Source organism: Physcomitrium patens, chromosome 15 (genome assembly GCF_059467195.1).
Source record: "Physcomitrium patens ecotype Gransden chromosome 15, ASM5946719v1, whole genome shotgun sequence".
NCBI lineage: Eukaryota > Viridiplantae > Streptophyta > Bryopsida > Funariales > Funariaceae > Physcomitrium > Physcomitrium patens.
This window is the reverse complement of record NC_143424.1, coordinates 2,845,046-2,861,452: the sequence shown is the minus strand read 5'-3', so window position 1 is coordinate 2,861,452 and position 16,407 is coordinate 2,845,046. Positions and strand designations below refer to the sequence as shown.

The 16,407-nt window shown below is 41.7% G+C and overlaps 3 protein-coding genes across 3 annotated transcripts; 1 reads left to right on the top strand and 2 right to left on the bottom strand.

The window, feature by feature from the left end:
* Nucleotides 1–532: 532 nt before the first annotated feature.
* On the bottom strand, nucleotides 533–7,434 carry LOC112292340 (uncharacterized). Its single transcript, XM_024540689.3, has 15 exons — nucleotides 7,309–7,434; nucleotides 5,848–6,132; nucleotides 5,441–5,583; nucleotides 5,086–5,259; nucleotides 4,252–4,385; nucleotides 3,856–4,036; nucleotides 3,269–3,684; nucleotides 2,786–2,910; nucleotides 2,599–2,642; nucleotides 2,323–2,454; nucleotides 2,063–2,140; nucleotides 1,741–1,823; nucleotides 1,347–1,469; nucleotides 1,107–1,167; nucleotides 533–955 (listed from the first exon to the last, which is right to left on the bottom strand). The coding sequence occupies exons 2-15, from the start codon at nucleotides 6,014–6,016 to the stop codon at nucleotides 767–769; spliced, it is 2,052 nt and encodes a 683-aa protein (XP_024396457.1). The 5' UTR covers nucleotides 6,017–6,132; nucleotides 7,309–7,434; the 3' UTR covers nucleotides 533–766.
* Nucleotides 7,435–7,912: 478 nt separating this feature from the next.
* LOC112292342 (uncharacterized) lies at nucleotides 7,913–9,350 on the top strand. Its single transcript, XM_024540693.3, has 3 exons — nucleotides 7,913–7,974; nucleotides 8,624–8,937; nucleotides 9,067–9,350. Exons 2-3 carry the CDS (start codon nucleotides 8,630–8,632, stop codon nucleotides 9,188–9,190), a joined length of 432 nt encoding a protein of 143 aa, XP_024396461.1. The 5' UTR covers nucleotides 7,913–7,974; nucleotides 8,624–8,629; the 3' UTR covers nucleotides 9,191–9,350.
* Nucleotides 9,351–10,267: 917 nt separating this feature from the next.
* On the bottom strand, nucleotides 10,268–16,379 carry LOC112292341 (sulfoquinovosyl transferase SQD2). The gene is made up of 13 exons (XM_024540690.3): nucleotides 16,208–16,379; nucleotides 14,729–15,190; nucleotides 14,271–14,337; nucleotides 13,827–13,897; nucleotides 13,533–13,650; nucleotides 13,180–13,253; nucleotides 12,962–13,017; nucleotides 12,704–12,787; nucleotides 12,406–12,493; nucleotides 12,043–12,120; nucleotides 11,751–11,807; nucleotides 11,242–11,561; nucleotides 10,268–10,700 (listed from the first exon to the last, which is right to left on the bottom strand). The coding sequence occupies exons 2-13, from the start codon at nucleotides 15,130–15,132 to the stop codon at nucleotides 10,543–10,545; spliced, it is 1,575 nt and encodes a 524-aa protein (XP_024396458.1). The 5' UTR covers nucleotides 15,133–15,190; nucleotides 16,208–16,379; the 3' UTR covers nucleotides 10,268–10,542.
* Between the last annotated feature and the right edge of the window lie 28 nt (nucleotides 16,380–16,407).

Below are 16,407 nucleotides of genomic sequence, written 5' to 3'. Positions count from 1 at the left end.
ATATCCAATAAAAACCAAGCCACCACTTACCTTCTTTAAATAACTACTTGTAATATTTGATATCTTAGAAATTATTAGACTTCAACTACTTCAAATTATAATTTCATAATGATTCATTTAACTAAAAAGGTAGTTAAGACATGTTGTGGTCAATTAAATTAAGTCTTCTTTCATTAGTTGGTTTACCAAAATTCTATAGAACCCTAACTCTAGTGTGGTTGATAATTATCTTACAAATATTTCCTAACCAAAATTTTTATTCCCTTTACACTGTTGATAATGATGTACCAAGGAATTTTGCAAAACTTGATTTTCAAAGCATAAAATTTCCCAAAACTTCCAACATGCACACAATCTGGATACATATATGGCAAACACCTTATGTCAACAATGAACTTATTCCAACAACCCACTTGTCTAGAATTAGGCTAGCTTTGTTTAATGCTATAAATGCAAAGTGGTCTCAAGTGCAGGCATTTTCAACACAAAATTCTAGGTGATGGATGCTGAAGCTAGCAGTAATGAGATCATGGGACAACAAAGACCATGTAATCACCACAAGGTAATTTGTAGGTCAACAACTAAAACTGCACTGGTGAACACATACAAATGCATTTAGTTTGCTGGTTACATCTAAAAGAAGGCTCCATGTAAATACAACACCAGTCAAAAAATTCTGTAGCAAATAAGCTTTGCTATAACCTGCAAAGTGCATCCTTTTCCCTAAGTAGTACAGATCAAAAAATTGTTGCTGGATTCCACAGAACTAGCCTAGAGTTCGGTGACGAGAGGATTTTGGCGAGGGAGATTGTGCGAGTTGGCCCAATCGGAAGAAATCGCTATTACTGTGAGCATATCTGACAATGGTCTGCCGCCGCTGTTCCGCACATTCAATATATTCTTGAATGGGAGGGAGGCCTTGTGCAGGTCCGTTACCTGCCTGACCCCTGATGAGCTGCACACCATAAGAAAGAATAAAAAAGCAGTCAGTATTCTTGTCTATCAAGGAATAAACATTAAGTTTACTCCAGCATCAATCAGGTTCTGCTACCCTGCTTTCCTTTATCTACAACTATAATAACCAACCTTAAGTCGAAATAAATTACCTTCGATGCCCATCGCCGCTCCGCATGCTGGCACACATCATGAATGTCACGGCCAGACATGCTGGTACAAAAAAATTCATGTAAATTATCAGTAATGTGTGCATTAAGTGACTGTTCACGGCAAGGACAATAAAGCGGCTCAAGATGAAGCTGTACTTCAGGTGTACTATAACAGCATGATCCTAATCCTAGAATAATAACTTCAACGGAATTGAGCAGCACTATGATATATAGTCTTACCCATCACACACAGAAGCCAGATTCTTGAGATCCGGGGAAGATAGGTGACGGGCATATTGGGATGCTATCTCTTCTCGGGTATTTTCATCAGGTAAATTGAATGCCACAGATGTATCAAAACGGCTGCACAGAACCAAGAACGAAACATAATCAGCCTCGTAAGCATATTGACAGATGTCAGTGTTGTGGAAGACCTAATCGGCATCTTCAAACACCACCTAGTTACGTTAACTTGATTATAAGATATAGAAAGAGAGCTTCTATTGTAATAAACAGTTTGATAATTCAGTGAATTTTTTTAACGAACATACATGTATGAGGTTAAAAGTTCTGCATAGCGTTTATGTAAGCAATTAAACGTGATCAACAGAATTATTAGTAGTAAGAACTTCACCTAAGTAGTGCAGGGTCCAAGTCTTGTTTCCGATTGGTGGCAGCTATTACAATAACCCTCTTGTCTTGCTCAAAACCATCCATCTGCCACAACAATTTCTTATTCAAAGGACTGAGACAAAAGATGCTGTTCAAGAGAGCAGAATTTAAAGAATCTACTGAAGGGACCATTTCAAGCTATGGATTTGACCATTAGCAACACAAACCTCAATGCTCGTTTCATTCCATGATTTCTAAAAATGCTCACAAGAAAGAATGTCATATATTCAGACCACTAAGGAAGCGAATAACAGATTTGACCAAGACAAAGCGTGTCATCTTACTTGTCTCAACAGAACGGAGAGCATCCTGCGGGTAGCTTCATGCATTTCACTATCACGAGTGGTGGCCAAAGAGTCAATCTGCAAAAATGAACGTACAGGCCTGCTAATGAGAGCACTGTGATGATTCAATGACCAAGAGAAAGGTTGCATTGGAGCAAATACAAAGAAAATGCAGATGTTAAGTAATTACCGCATTCGTGAAAGCAAAAACAAAATTGAGTAGGGGAAATGACAATTGCTGAAATAAATTATGCACTAACCTCGTCCAAAAAGACTATTGCACCTTCCGGCAGCTCATTCCCAGCACTGAAAACGGAAGCGAGAAGCCGCTCACTTTCACCATAATACTTGGACATCACAACTTCCAAAGGAACATAGAGCAAAGGGACGCCCTACATGGATCTCAACCATCACAAAAATCAATCTCCACGTTTCTATCAAACAACTTCCCAAACGAATAAGATGATCAATTGTAACGGTTGTGCAATTGTCTGGCTAAAAAAGCCTGGCTTCAGATAAGTTGAACGTGTACTTACTGATTGGCTTGCAATCACTCTGGCACAAGAAGTCTTTCCCGTACCTGTGAAGTAAAATAAGATAAAACAGTTACATATTTGCATAAAATATTTGATGGGGAAGGAACCACATCTTCAGACAGGAATAAGAGAACATGATGAAAACTCACTAAGTAGGTTAACTATCTATAAACAGAGTGTCATTTACCTGGAGGACCTTCGAAAAGAATAGCTCTAGGTCGATTTGTCTCAAATTTCCGCCGCGTTCCACGAGCTATATTGTCATAAACCTCCGGTCGCTTCAAGGCCAACAGTACCATATCTTCGATCTCCCTACACCATGACCTCAGTTACTAAATTACCCAAATAAAAGGAACAAAGAGAATAATCGTCAAAAGAAATCAAGTTAATTCACCTTGTCTGTTATTTTATATTCCAAACCTACGCCAAAAGCATACATCTGATAGTAATGAATTTCACATTAATTTTTAACTTTGGGAGGAACACTTTCAAGAATCTGTTATAAATATGTAATATTGGTAACAGATTCAACCGCATATATTCGACCTATTGCTTGTACTCCACAAATTTCATTATATACTATCACATAATTATAACTATACTCATATTTCAAAAGCCTTCTCATATTCAGAATAACACTCGGGCATTCGAAAAACAATAACCATCACACCTTTTCTGCTCGTAGTAACCAGCAATGTTGTCCCAGGAAATATGTTCACCCTCCAAAGCACCTTCTATATTCTCACTTCCATATATCTTCACCCCCATAGCTTCTAAACCTTCCAGTGTCTTCGATTTCCCTCTCGCAGGCACCCTGTTGGAGCCTGAACGCTCCTTCGGTGGAGATTCTCCAGGAGGCACGCCTCCTCGGTACTTCCACCGGCTGCCAGGCGGCCACTCATCCAGATTTCCGCTGTCAAGTTCTCCTGGGCCCTCAGGTATGCCTTCTACTGTGTTCCCCTCCTTTGTCCGCTTGGGTGCTTTTCGACTGTCGTTAGGATCAAAGCCACTGGCAATGCTCAATGAGCTAACAATGGCGTCAAGCTCCTCTCTGGAAAGGTACCCTTTCTTCAGAAATTCTATTTCCTGAAAACGAATAACTCGCATATGATCAGATTCAATTCAGGTTAATGAAAGGATGTAACGGCAGATTCTCCTACTAATGGAAATTTGATATGCTACATCACTTCTTGTGTATGTCATAGACGTTTGCAAATAAATGAAGATTCCATCTGCAAAGAAGGTAAAAGAACTTACGGAGGATTTATAATCACCTATCAGGGGCTCGAACACCAAGACACAAAGCCGGCTGGTCTCTGGATCAGATCCCTTGGATGTTCTATCCACAGGATGATCTGCACTGGAGTCCTTTGGAAGCCCGTTGATGTCTTGAACTTGAGAGTCTCTGGCTGATATTAAGAGCTGCCGGGCAACAGCACTGCAACACATAAAATAGAGTTGGAAGGATAAAAATCTACTTCAACCAAAATTGCATCTTGCAGATAATTAATGTACCGACATTGCATTTCATTGAATATTAATCTTCCAACATTCTTTCCCAGCATGTTGGACCGCTGGGTGGACCCATCATGCTAGTGTGACCAAGCGATTGAAAAAGAGCAGCTAATAGAGCCTAAACTACATGAAACACACCTGTCCCAGGCTCTCACAACCACTTCGTTGCCACCAATGCCGCCATCATTTATTGGTCCGCCAAGCCGAGCCACCACATCCACAAGTAAATGTGAAATATCACACGAGGGAGAGACAGGAAATCGGACTGAGACCTGTAATGATCAGAGCCATATTATATTACTGAGAGGCACTGTTCAGCTAAATAACAGACAGATTTACCAAAAGAACACACAGAAATGAACAGAGTGCCTATCCGTAAAGTTGATACTTAAATCTAATTAAAGCTCAGAGGTAGACGTAACATAAAAATGCTCAAGTAAAAAGAGGGATAATTTTAAGCTAAAAGATGTTGAGATTGGGGCACTCGCGACGCACTAAACCCACAAAGACTACTACAATAAAACGTGTCCCTATTTCCATCAGACGATTTTGAAAAGACCATGTGTAATGTCGTAAAACAATCGTTAATCTTTTCAATAAGGAAAGTTTAAACTGCACAACCCGAGCAGACCTAGCATTCAAAACATCGGTGAGAATCAGTCAATCAAATGTCGCCATCGCAGATGTTTATCTTGAAGATTTCATATTGAAAGGATCTAAAACATGTAGAAGTGCAATATATGTCGGAGGGAATGGTTATTTATCATGTTTTAGTGTTGATTAAGTTTACATGGACCCTTGCGGTCCAGACCGTTTGATACACCGCCAGGCTACGACCATCACACAGTACATACACTAAATAAATAAATAATATCTGCTTCAAATTGCTGTTTGTTTTTGCTGGGTCCATCCCACAACTCAAAGGAATCGGGGGTTGGAGGTGGACAGAAACTGGAAAGCAAAAGACAGTACCTGCTGACCTTTGGCAGCTATGGTCAGAGGAGGGAGGACATAATTGAGGAGCTTGAGAGCTGCAAGGCGTTCATCCATTCCAGAGCGCACTTGCTGCACCACCTTCTCAGTGTCCAGCGCAACCTCTGAAGGCAAATGATCTCCTTCTGCTGCTCCAGTTACATTTCTATCAGTCTGCATAGTAGGAATTAATGGCTTCATCAATATTAATGAGGCAAGTATGACGTCTGAGTCGGACGTTAATTTGAATGAACGGGCAATGTTCTGACGGGTGAATAACGATCAGCATTTAATTCGCATTCAAATACGCGGATCGAGAAATTCATGGTACACACTAAGTCCATGATACACTTACAGAAGCTTTTTCAGCCAAAGCTTGTTGAGTTGCCACAGTTACACCCAGAAGTAGGCCTACCCCCATAGCAAGATTTGATCGGATATCTTTCGGCGTGACTTGAAAACCCTGGGTGAAGAGAGCCCTGAACATGCATTGCATCCCTGCAGCGAAGCACCAGAAGCACTGTAAGCAAGATAAAGGTGGGGGGGGGGATCATATTGCTGGCACCATACATTGCAGGAGTGCAAAAGAATCATAAAAGACGTCTCCAAATCAATGAGAAACTAATGACCGAAATCAAATCTTGTAACGCCGCAACCCGTAGAAAGCTCATGATTTTAAATCAGTTATTTTGAAGTTATCCCGAAGCATGTTCTGAAATTATACTGTCGTGCATCAATTGAGACCACATGATATGAACTTACACTCCCTCAAAGCAGGCACGTTGGTACTGCCATCCGATGGTATTCTCCCCAATGAAGATGCACTCAAGCATTCTACTGCGGGAGACGACGTGCAATGCGAGCTTGCAGCTGGAGGAGTGTGGATTCGAGCGAACGAAAGTGCCCGAGAAAGAGCGTTAACCCTCCTCATCGCCAAATTATTTCCTCAAGGAACACCGCACCTACTGGAAGGTGAAGCAACTTCATGAAACTGAAATAACAACCCTAAGCTTCTTCGTGCTCTCTTACAGCAAATTGATGTTAATCCTGTAGTAGCGCATAGAAAATGTCAATTTCATGCTTACACATCTTTAAAACCCTAATCTCAAGACGGGAAACCGACATATTCCTCATCTACCAACAAAAATTTGTGTAACCATAGACATGTCACTGCAGCACCTAAAACCCCGTAACCTAGTCCTGTGCTCATGTAATACATATCTTATATGCGAAGTCTGGAGGATGGCACGCAATGAAATGCTGTATGTCCTCTCTTGCATACAGGATGCAATAGCAATATGGAAAACAATATAAACATATTTATAAAATGTACGCCCAAGTTCAACTGTTTCGGTTATAGAAGGTTAAAATCCTCAAAAGACACCAAGCTGTTCTGCGTGAGAGTCTGGGCCATGCCACCGACATTCATTAACTTCCTCTGGGGTTACAAAATTCTAGAAAGCTGCACCTCCACCGTCTGGCGCCTTGAAATTATACAACAAATTCACGGTGTGTAGGATTTCCACTCGATCAAATACACTTCGCAGTGACTATTTGTTTAATCTGTGATGATTGAAAGTTACTTCAGAACACCACGATTTATGCACGGGTTTCATAGTTGCGACGAGGTTGTACTTTGGATATATAGGACTTGAAAATTAAACCTCTCTTGAAGATGCATTCACAGACAATGGTGGCACTTCGAAGATTTCCTAATAATGGATATGCCAAACTTCTGAGAGTGCCCCTCAATCAATTTTGCACCGCAAAAATACATTATGATCGAAAATTGTAATTTAACAGAGAACCTCGCCACGTCCACAGCAACCGGAAAACATACACTTTTTTGTACATAAATTCGTGCGTATCACGCCGATAGTAATAATGCTCTCCGTCAGTCCTACACTCGCCACAACTAAACAAACATCGACTGGGCAAACGCTGATTAACTAAACCATCTGTCACTCTGGTGCACATTTCCAAAATTAATACCGACCTACACAGAAATCGTACAAGTGAAAAGACAAAAATTCATCTACACACCCTCGCATCACAGCCATCACTCTCACGCAACCAACAAAAGCAAACGCGAACACTCATGAATCGCTAAACCAACCGCGATCAAATTCACACGAACAACAATTCTGACTGCAAAAATTCTCTGAAATATCTTCTTTAAAAAAAAACCTCAATTCGACGAAACATTTCCCTACAATATGATACCTGAATTGGATTACAAAAGAACCCACAACTGATACGCACTAGCAAGCACAATCGAAGTCTGGAGCAAGTGTGAAGAGAACATTCAGCGGCTCTTGAAGCTTCTCCGTTCACCTTGCAGTGTCGAGGATGGATGATGACATTACCCTTCATGCGCCGCATTTCCTTCGTCCACCTTCATCCATGACAAACCTTGAATTTCCTTCGAAGTGGTCCCCGGTTTGGCTTAAACTCTTCAGTTTGGCATATTCGATTCCGGCGTGAAGAGCTGGGTCACCCGTCATCGGTTCTAGAACTTATTTGTTAGCATGATGAAGTAGCAGATTGTCTCTGTTATTCTATACACTTTGTTGCTCATGGCTTTGGCATCGACATTAGCGCTAGTGTCCCACTCTCATGGGCTTCAACAAATGGAATCAAGAGAGTTCAACAGGGTCTCCGAATTGTTTAAACGTTTGCCTGTTGAGCGGAGGGGAGGGCGGCGGGGGCGTCTAGAAATAAGGAAGATATTATACATGTGAATTACTTTTCCCTACGCTTACCTCGACACAGTCTTCTGTATATATCTACCGATGCCCTTTGCGATCAGATTCTCATTTGCGTTCGCCATCGCCGGCTCGGTCTGCACCATCTGCTCTTCAATCGGTACCCCATCCTCATACCTTGCCTGTAAGCATCCGCCTTCAAACTGCTCACTACTTCTATATCCATGTTGAATCTCTCAGTTGGCATTCTGATTTGGTCGAAAGTAGCCTAGACGCTCATGTGTAGTTCTTGAAGACCTAGTTCTTATGAGGCATTTTTTTGAGTGTTTCTCAATTTTGAGGCACAGGGCTTGTTATTATGATGCTTGCTCACTAGGAGCTACCCACCGACCTGGTGGGTACTGAGGAGGAGCCACTAGATGATTAGTTATCGGCTTCCACTTCGATAGTTTCTATAACCAAATGCGGGGAGGTGGATTCATTTACAATGTTTACGACTTTAGCATCTCTCGTCGTGCAACTAACGAATACGATGCTCCTCGTTTCCTCGGCACTTTGCAACTTAGCTATCATGCTGAGAATTCCACACGCTGTATTCACCAAGTCGTACACGGACTTGTACAAATTGGCAGCAAGCCGAGCTGCGTCCTCGTTACAGGATTTGCAAATGCTTACTTATAGGGTTGCTTTTGCGAAAGAGGAGAAGCACAAGCTTGCTTTGCTCCTGCATTTTGGTTCTCAAGGAAGAACAGTGTTGACAGCTCATAAATCTTGATTTGTTGTGTGAAGTGAAATTTTCTAATCTCGCGAGACTTTTGTGGTCGTTTGTGTAGCTGGGTATGGCTGACGTCGAAAGAAAGCCTCCCTGTCCTCCTTTCACACGCGAAACGGCGCTGGCCAAGGTGAAGGCCGCCGAAAACGCATGGAACTCGCGCAACCCTGAGGTTGTGGCCCTGGCGTACACCAAAGACTCCGAGTGGCGCAATCGCACGGAGTTTTTCAAGGGGCGAGAAGCCATTAAAGAATTCTTAACTCGCAAATGGGCGCAGGAGCTGGACTACCGACTGATGAAGGAGCTCTGGGCGTACACCGACAACCACATTGCGGTGCGATTTGAGTACGAGTGGCACAACGAGGCTGGAGAGTGGTAAGAACTCAGTTGATTGCAATCTACCTCTGCGCAGTCTGTTGGAAAAGTTTATCCTGCAATTATCAGTAACCAGATTATTGGCTGGGTTGGTGAATTGCTTCTTTTTGGCCATTGTTTTCCTGGTAGGTTTCGGACGCATGGTAATGAATTATGGGAGTTCGATGAAAACGGTCTCATGCGTAGGCGCGATATGAGCGCTAATGATGTCCCAATACAAGAATCGGAGCGGCGCTATCTTGCCGATGCCTGAGAGCTGACAAACAAAAGTTTCTCAGAGAGGTTTCGGATTTTCGAGCTTGTGTCACTTCAGTCAAGAGCTATGCAGTTTATATACTTAACGTAATCAGATGATGAACCTTGAAACGATAGTATCGCATCAATAAACAGTTTCTTATTTTCTTGGCACAAAATCAAGTGTGTTTGAAGTCGTCTACCTCCACAGGAACATGGCAAATTGACCTCGGTACTAATTACACTCATGAGACTATTTACTGTTGTACACAGTATAATGTCGCCTAGCATTGTTTCGTGGAGGTGTAGGATAGTGAAAAGAGCCCAAGGGATTTGATTCCAAACAGGTGGATACAACATGTTTGATCTGGTAAAAAACCCTCAACGTAACCCATGGACGACGTTTGATGTTTGCACAGGCACGATGATCTAAACAGTTAATCCTGTCTATTTACACGGATCTTCCTGATCCTCTCCATCTTGCATAAAGAATACGAGCATTTTCGGCTCATTGCTAACACTACCGTAACTTTCAAACCCAGAAACAGGTCCGTTTTTTGTCAGAAAAAAGAGAACTAGAAACAGGAGGCAGTAATTGCAGCCTGAAATCCTTGCGCGTCACCAGGTGGCTCCCTGTCGCTATGAAACTCACATTGTGAACCTCCACTCTAGGACCTTGGAAAGGTTTCTCCAATTGCTCCGCCCAAGCATGCAACCCTTGATCAAGCATAACTCTGTCGTGCACAACATAGACGACGACTGTCCTTGATAGGGTTGGTTACTGCTGTGATTGAAGGCAAAATTGTACTTCCTGACACTTAATCCGGGTTACTGCCATGATGATGCTAGGTGACCGGTGTCATTGGCAAAGATAGGGAGCGAGAGACCTTGCAGCTTCACCATGCCATGATATCTTGATGACCCACGTACAAGTATGAAGTCTAGTGACCAGGGTGCCCTACAGTTGAATCCATATGATTCTAACTTTTGATATTCACACCTTCCCCAAGTATCCACAAAACCTTCAGAGAATCATCACTGGCAAATCCAGCGAGGAGAGGTGGTGCGAAGGCCACATTCAAATGGACCCGTCGGGCATTTTAAACTTAAACGTATCTCATTTCTTTATCAACACAAATTATACAATTTTTCTATCCAATACAGAATTGGGCATAAACTAATTTGTAAAATAACAAGAACCGCATCATCACATACATTTAGACTCCTAATCTTGGTGTCCAACTGAACTGTACTATAAGTCTATTCATCTTTTACAAGACCATGTAAAATCTTCTCCTGAAATCTTAATGTTGCTGAGAAAGGGTGCTGTCAATGGAAATAACAGAGGGCTTCCTTACAATTTAGAACACTTCAAGTTGTCTGTGGTTGGGGATGCTTGAACCATCCTGAAAATCTGCTAGCAAGCTGCTGCTTTCTTCTTCGCCAGAACCATATAGCTGCACTATATTCCTCGTTGCGAACTTGTTTAGTGCTTGCTCGCCAGTCATACTTCTCCACCTCCTCTCGACCTACAGGACAGATAAAATTGAGTTGGTGAATTACTGCAAAAGGATCCACGTATTTTGGCAAACCTGAACTTCTGCAATTGCAACTCCTTGATACCGTTGATGGGAAGTCTCCGCATTACTATTAATAACACTATTGACACCATGACACTTAAATATGGCCCACGAGCCTACCAAGTCCAACGACAAGACACGAAATCGATTGACCGAGAATATCATATTCAGATCCGACTGTTTTTGAGAAACTAGTTGGCGCACCCTCTCGATCTAGCTTTAGTGAAATGTTAAACAAATAACGTTAGCGCTCCACAAAGGTAAGTGCCACAGTTGCTCGTCATATTCATTGAGAGTAGCATCAACTTAGTATAAAAATTAAAATCAAAAGAAAGAGAAGGAAAAAAGAAAGAAAGAATGAAAGAAAGAAACCAATCTATGTACATTCTTTCCTCTACAACTTACTCAATTTCATCCAACTAATTCCTTCTGACTCCTACAAATTTCAGGATGCCCACTTAGCAGCAAGCATTATTCGTCAGAATGTTACCTGCACGGCCAGTTCTGTCTCGCAATTCTGGAGATTCAATGAGAGCTTTCAACTTCCCAACACAGTCATCCACGTCTCCGGGAGTGTACAGAAAGCCCGTCACACCATCTTGATTTACAATATCCGGGATCCCACCAGCTCTTGCACAGACGACAGGGACGCCAGATGCCATTGCTTCTAAAACCACAAATCCTAAAGTTTCAGACTCTGATGGTGTGATAAATATATCACCGCTGGCATAGGCTTGTGAGAGCTCTTCGCCTGACAGCATGCCTGTGAAGTGGACATTTTTGCCTTCAAACAGTTTCTCCAATGTTGGCCTATTTTGGTCCAGAATCATGCAAAAGTAAGGCCCATACAAAAGTTGAAATCTAAATCATTGCAACAATGCAAAGGGGGATATCATTAATGAATTACTTAATTCGTTCTCAGTCATATATCGACAGAGATGTTCACAGAATTTAAGACATAATTGGCACAAAATTGTAGGATGGTGATAGTTGACATACTTGTAAGGTCCATCACCCACAAAGACAAGTCTTGCTTCAGAAATTCTCTCCATGACTCTGTTACAAAATTTGAAAAATACTTTCAATCAGTATCGCTGGTGAAAATGCAAATGGAGGCTAAAACATAGGATTATATCGCCCTTCACTATACCCACATGAAATTAACCTTTAATGCTATGTTATCCAAATCATGTAATCACTAGTTATTGAGCTGAAATCATACTAAATATTGAGCACCGTGTAACAAAGCATCAAAATATACAAGGCGAAAGCTGACGAAAAAGTAACTTACTTTACAAGGAAGTCAAGATTCTTCTCCGCCCCAAGACGACCTACATGGATAATTGTTGGGGTTTCTGGCTTTCCATCACTGCAAAAATCATAACATGGGATCAAAGATCAGTTACACAATTTTCTACTCAAGATGACTATCCACATCTTACTGACACAGCATGTTCGGGGCGTCCTTTTGAACAAAATTTTAGACAACCTCAAAAGATTTACATACTACACCGACAGTGCCTGAAGTTATCTCATTGAACTGCAATGAACCACCTCACAGCAACTGTGGTAGCCCAATCTATGCTATGGACAACTCGAAAAATTATACCCATACTTAAAATGCTCTTCATCCCTCAGAAAAACATACACTCACGTTAGTTTGTGTCGCATCTCTGCACTCTTGTAGCGAGGATGAAAACTATCTGAATCCACACCCCTCCGCCAGATACGGATCCTTTCAGCTGCACCCACAGATATACTGTTAATAGAATTGTATTTGGGACAACTGAGTGCTTCACATGCTCACACCAAGGATTATTGACAACTGTATGACTACTCACAATATGCAACAGCCATATTCAACGTGTGATAAGGATTTCTTTGTAACCAATTCAAGCCCAAATAATTTACAGATTCATCAATGACGTTGACGGGAGCAATTCAGAGCTTACCAGTGGAGGCTCCAGCAGATTTCAATTCTTTCCCAAGTGCAACGGACATAACCAATGTTAGATCTGCAGCTCTGTGCAGAAATTCTGTCACAGAGATGAACATATTAATACTTTTTCTCTTGTATCAGTCAGCTTTGTTTTTCTAACACCAGTTAGATATGCTGACGCGGCCAAAATTTGAGTCATGGAAAAGGCGGATTTTTGACTTTGAACCTCTAGCACTTAAAGCACGATTCGGAAGGGCACGGAGAAACTTACTGATAACTAGCCACATTGGCTTGACAAGCCAACTAAAGGTGTATTTTGGAATATACCTGCAGAACAGAGTTGTCCATCAAGAATTATACAAAAAATTGATATGAATACTCGGATGAAAGTCATGTGAGCATGAGATTCAATCCGAAGTAGTTGTATGCTAGTTTGCAATGGGTACAGAAATTAAACGACGAACAACAGCAAGGGGGGGCGTCCCTCACATCGGGACGTGTGTGTGATAAGCCATTACAACTGGAACCCCAACAAGCTTAGCTATAATCAGGGCTCCAAAAACCTGCGAAACGCAGTCCTTAGCGTCCAAGCAATAAATTGAAAGAGCTGATATGTAAGGACCAAGCTGGTTTCAGTCGGCCAGCTCTACGAACGACTCTGAATTAACGCTTCTTTCGACAGACATTCAAGAGTAGTGCTACTCTTTTCTGGATTCGAACAAGTGGTTTTCATAAGTAGGACTCTTTACAAAGTCTCAAATATGTAAGATCTAATGAATGAATATATAAGAACAAGACGAGGTCATATTGACATCATTCACTAGAATCCAAGCAACACTTACCATTATTCCAGGAGATGATGCATGAATAATATCGGGTTTGAAGTCCTTCACCTCCTTGTATATGCGTGGGCTCAACGCAAGCGACATAGGAACAGCCTTATACCAAGGCAGTGGAAAACTGCCAATAAGAAATACTAAAACTTTAACGTTACGACACAACAACCTGAACCTGTTAAAGACTTGTTTAAATATTCCCAAGCAGGCACCAGAAATGACAGGCTCAATGCGAGTGGGGATTTTGATCACCGTACCGAACACAACGAAATTCATATGCTAGCTAATGAAGAAGTTTACCTCCAGGAACCGATAACCTTTGCCCCATAAAATTCCGCAGGCACACCATGATGAGTCGTGACGACTAGGACCTGCCAAAATAAAACAACTCTAGAAAAATAGGACCAAAACTCTCTCTCTCCCTCAATGAATATATATATATATATATATATATATATACATATCTGTGTGTGTGTGTTTTCGACTTGGATATAAAGTTTGGGAATCAAAATTAAGCAAAGATTCACTAGTGAAACATATGAAGCGCATAAAGACTTCGCTAAATCAAGCCAGATTCTCGAGAGTTGACTTTCTTCTTCATGGATTATTCTAACGTGAGAAATTCACATAAATCACGTTCATAATCCGAGTTCCACATAACTTTCCCATCCAGCAGAGCCACGCTTTAGAGAGAACCATCATTAATGAGGCCTAAAACACGATAAGTTAAGTGCGAGCAAGTACCTCGTCTCCAAGTTCTCGCAGGTAACGTATGAAGTTTTGGTAACGATTCTTGTACCCTGAGATGTAGCTGTATAATAAACCACGCAAGATTACAGTCATCATGATTTTCTAAACCAGCATATTTAGAACCAGAAAAATACTTTCAAAGGCTTCATTCTCTAAGCTGAATCTAAACACCGGACTTCAACGATCACCCAACTTCACAGCTTTTATGAGGGAGACTAATAGCCCCTTTCTAAATGACTTCAAAAATTAAATTACACACTCTATTCATGCGTATTAGAGATGGATCTAAAACCCTAAAGCAATATCATGTGATAATCACTTTCAAATCCATCAACAATGTACGTCTTCCAAACTGTCACCTAAACCACCTAGGTCACCTACGCCTTACTTCTGGTGGTACAGGGCTGTATATTTAGTAAAATTAACATAAGAACACATGAGAATGCACATACGAAAATGGGGAAGGCTCAACGAAAAGGACAACACGTCGAGGCTTGTGAGCCCACTCCTTTGCGAACTCTTCCTGCTCAGAGGACCGGAGGGGCGCAGCAGCAGATGCATCACTATAGGCAGACACCAGAAAGTTATCGTCTGCGATTTCTTTCCCTTTCGAACAAACACTACTAATGTCTCCCGAAGACAATCCATACTGCATTTTTCTCTTTCTTAGAGAACACGAAAAACCCATTACTGTGGGCGAGATGGCGCTGAAATAGAGACTCTTCGCGCATCCTGTACTCCGAAGAAAAGGCACTGAAAATCGTGGATTAGAGGAACTGGAGGCTACGGAAGAGAAATCAGTGGGGGATGCGGTGACGGTGCGCATGGAACCACATGGTGATTGTACAAACGACATGCCTCGGGCTGGAACGGCAAAGAATGCACCCTCCGCTCTCCCTCTGGATCCGCAAATTCTGAAACACCACAAGAGGTTGTCAAATTCTCGAAATCGGAAGGCAAAAACAGAACACAGTCACTTGGAGATCACAAATGTGCACGAAATCAGGATTCTCTTGCTGTGAAATGTGGTATCAGGTAGTGATGTGGGATGATCAAGGGCTGTGGTGCTCAATAAGTTCCATGGAATCTCAAGTTAGTATTAGAAAAAGAACTGGATGAAGACTGAAAATTTCAGGTTAAAAGACCAGTCCAACAATCAACGTTGAGAGTGATCCACTACTAGAAAGTACGCGTTTCGAAGTATCTTCTTCGCTTGAACAACTTTTGGTCTGTAGAGGAAATAGACGGATTGTCACAAAGATTAAATTTTCGTCAGCTTCAAGAGGATAGAAAGGAGACAAAAAGAGCAAGAAAACCCCGAAGGATTAAATGGTGACAGTGATTTTCACCCACGCATTCTCTGGGTCATGCTAATCACCTCAACAAAAATGCACATAAATGGAGAAGCCATTTTCTAGCCAAGTGCTGACTTCAAGATTGTTCCAAGCTAGAAGCGCATTAGTTCAAATGCATAATAAAATCTTCGTCTTGTTTTTTTCTTTTTTCTTTTTTCTTTTTTTGTTTGAAGACAATGAAGGACCTCTATTGAAATCCTATGACGAGTTAACAGGTGACAAACGGAAAGCAACAAAGCACTCCCCGAGAAGAAGAAGAAAAACGCAAATAAATTCAGCGAGAAGCCTGACCAGGAAATTCACAATCTAGCTCCAAAGATCTCACAACTACTCCTGAACAAAATCCGCTGCATTCTGAAATTCTGAACAAACACTTCAGGAAAGAAAACAAAAAAAAGTATCACGCACAACTGGTGGCATTTCAGGATTGAGGCTCCATTACCACACTCAATGTCGCAAGCAAATTCATCAACCAAAGTAAGAAATGCGAAAAAGGCAGAACCAAGCTGAAGTCAAATGAAGCAGGGCAGAAGAGCAAACGCAGGGACTGCACGCAAAAGCCAACACAGCACGCACCTGCGTTGCAATCAGAAGAAGCGGCAGCAGCAGTGACAAAAGCACAGCAGCTGCAACTGAAATCCTTGACAACGAAGAGGGAAGCAGCGTGCACACATCGGAAGGCACAACGAAAGCCAGCCCAAGAATTGAAAGAGATATTGCACAAAGCAACAGAAGCACGGTTGGCTCCTTGCTGGTCACTGTGCCGTTCCTAAAGC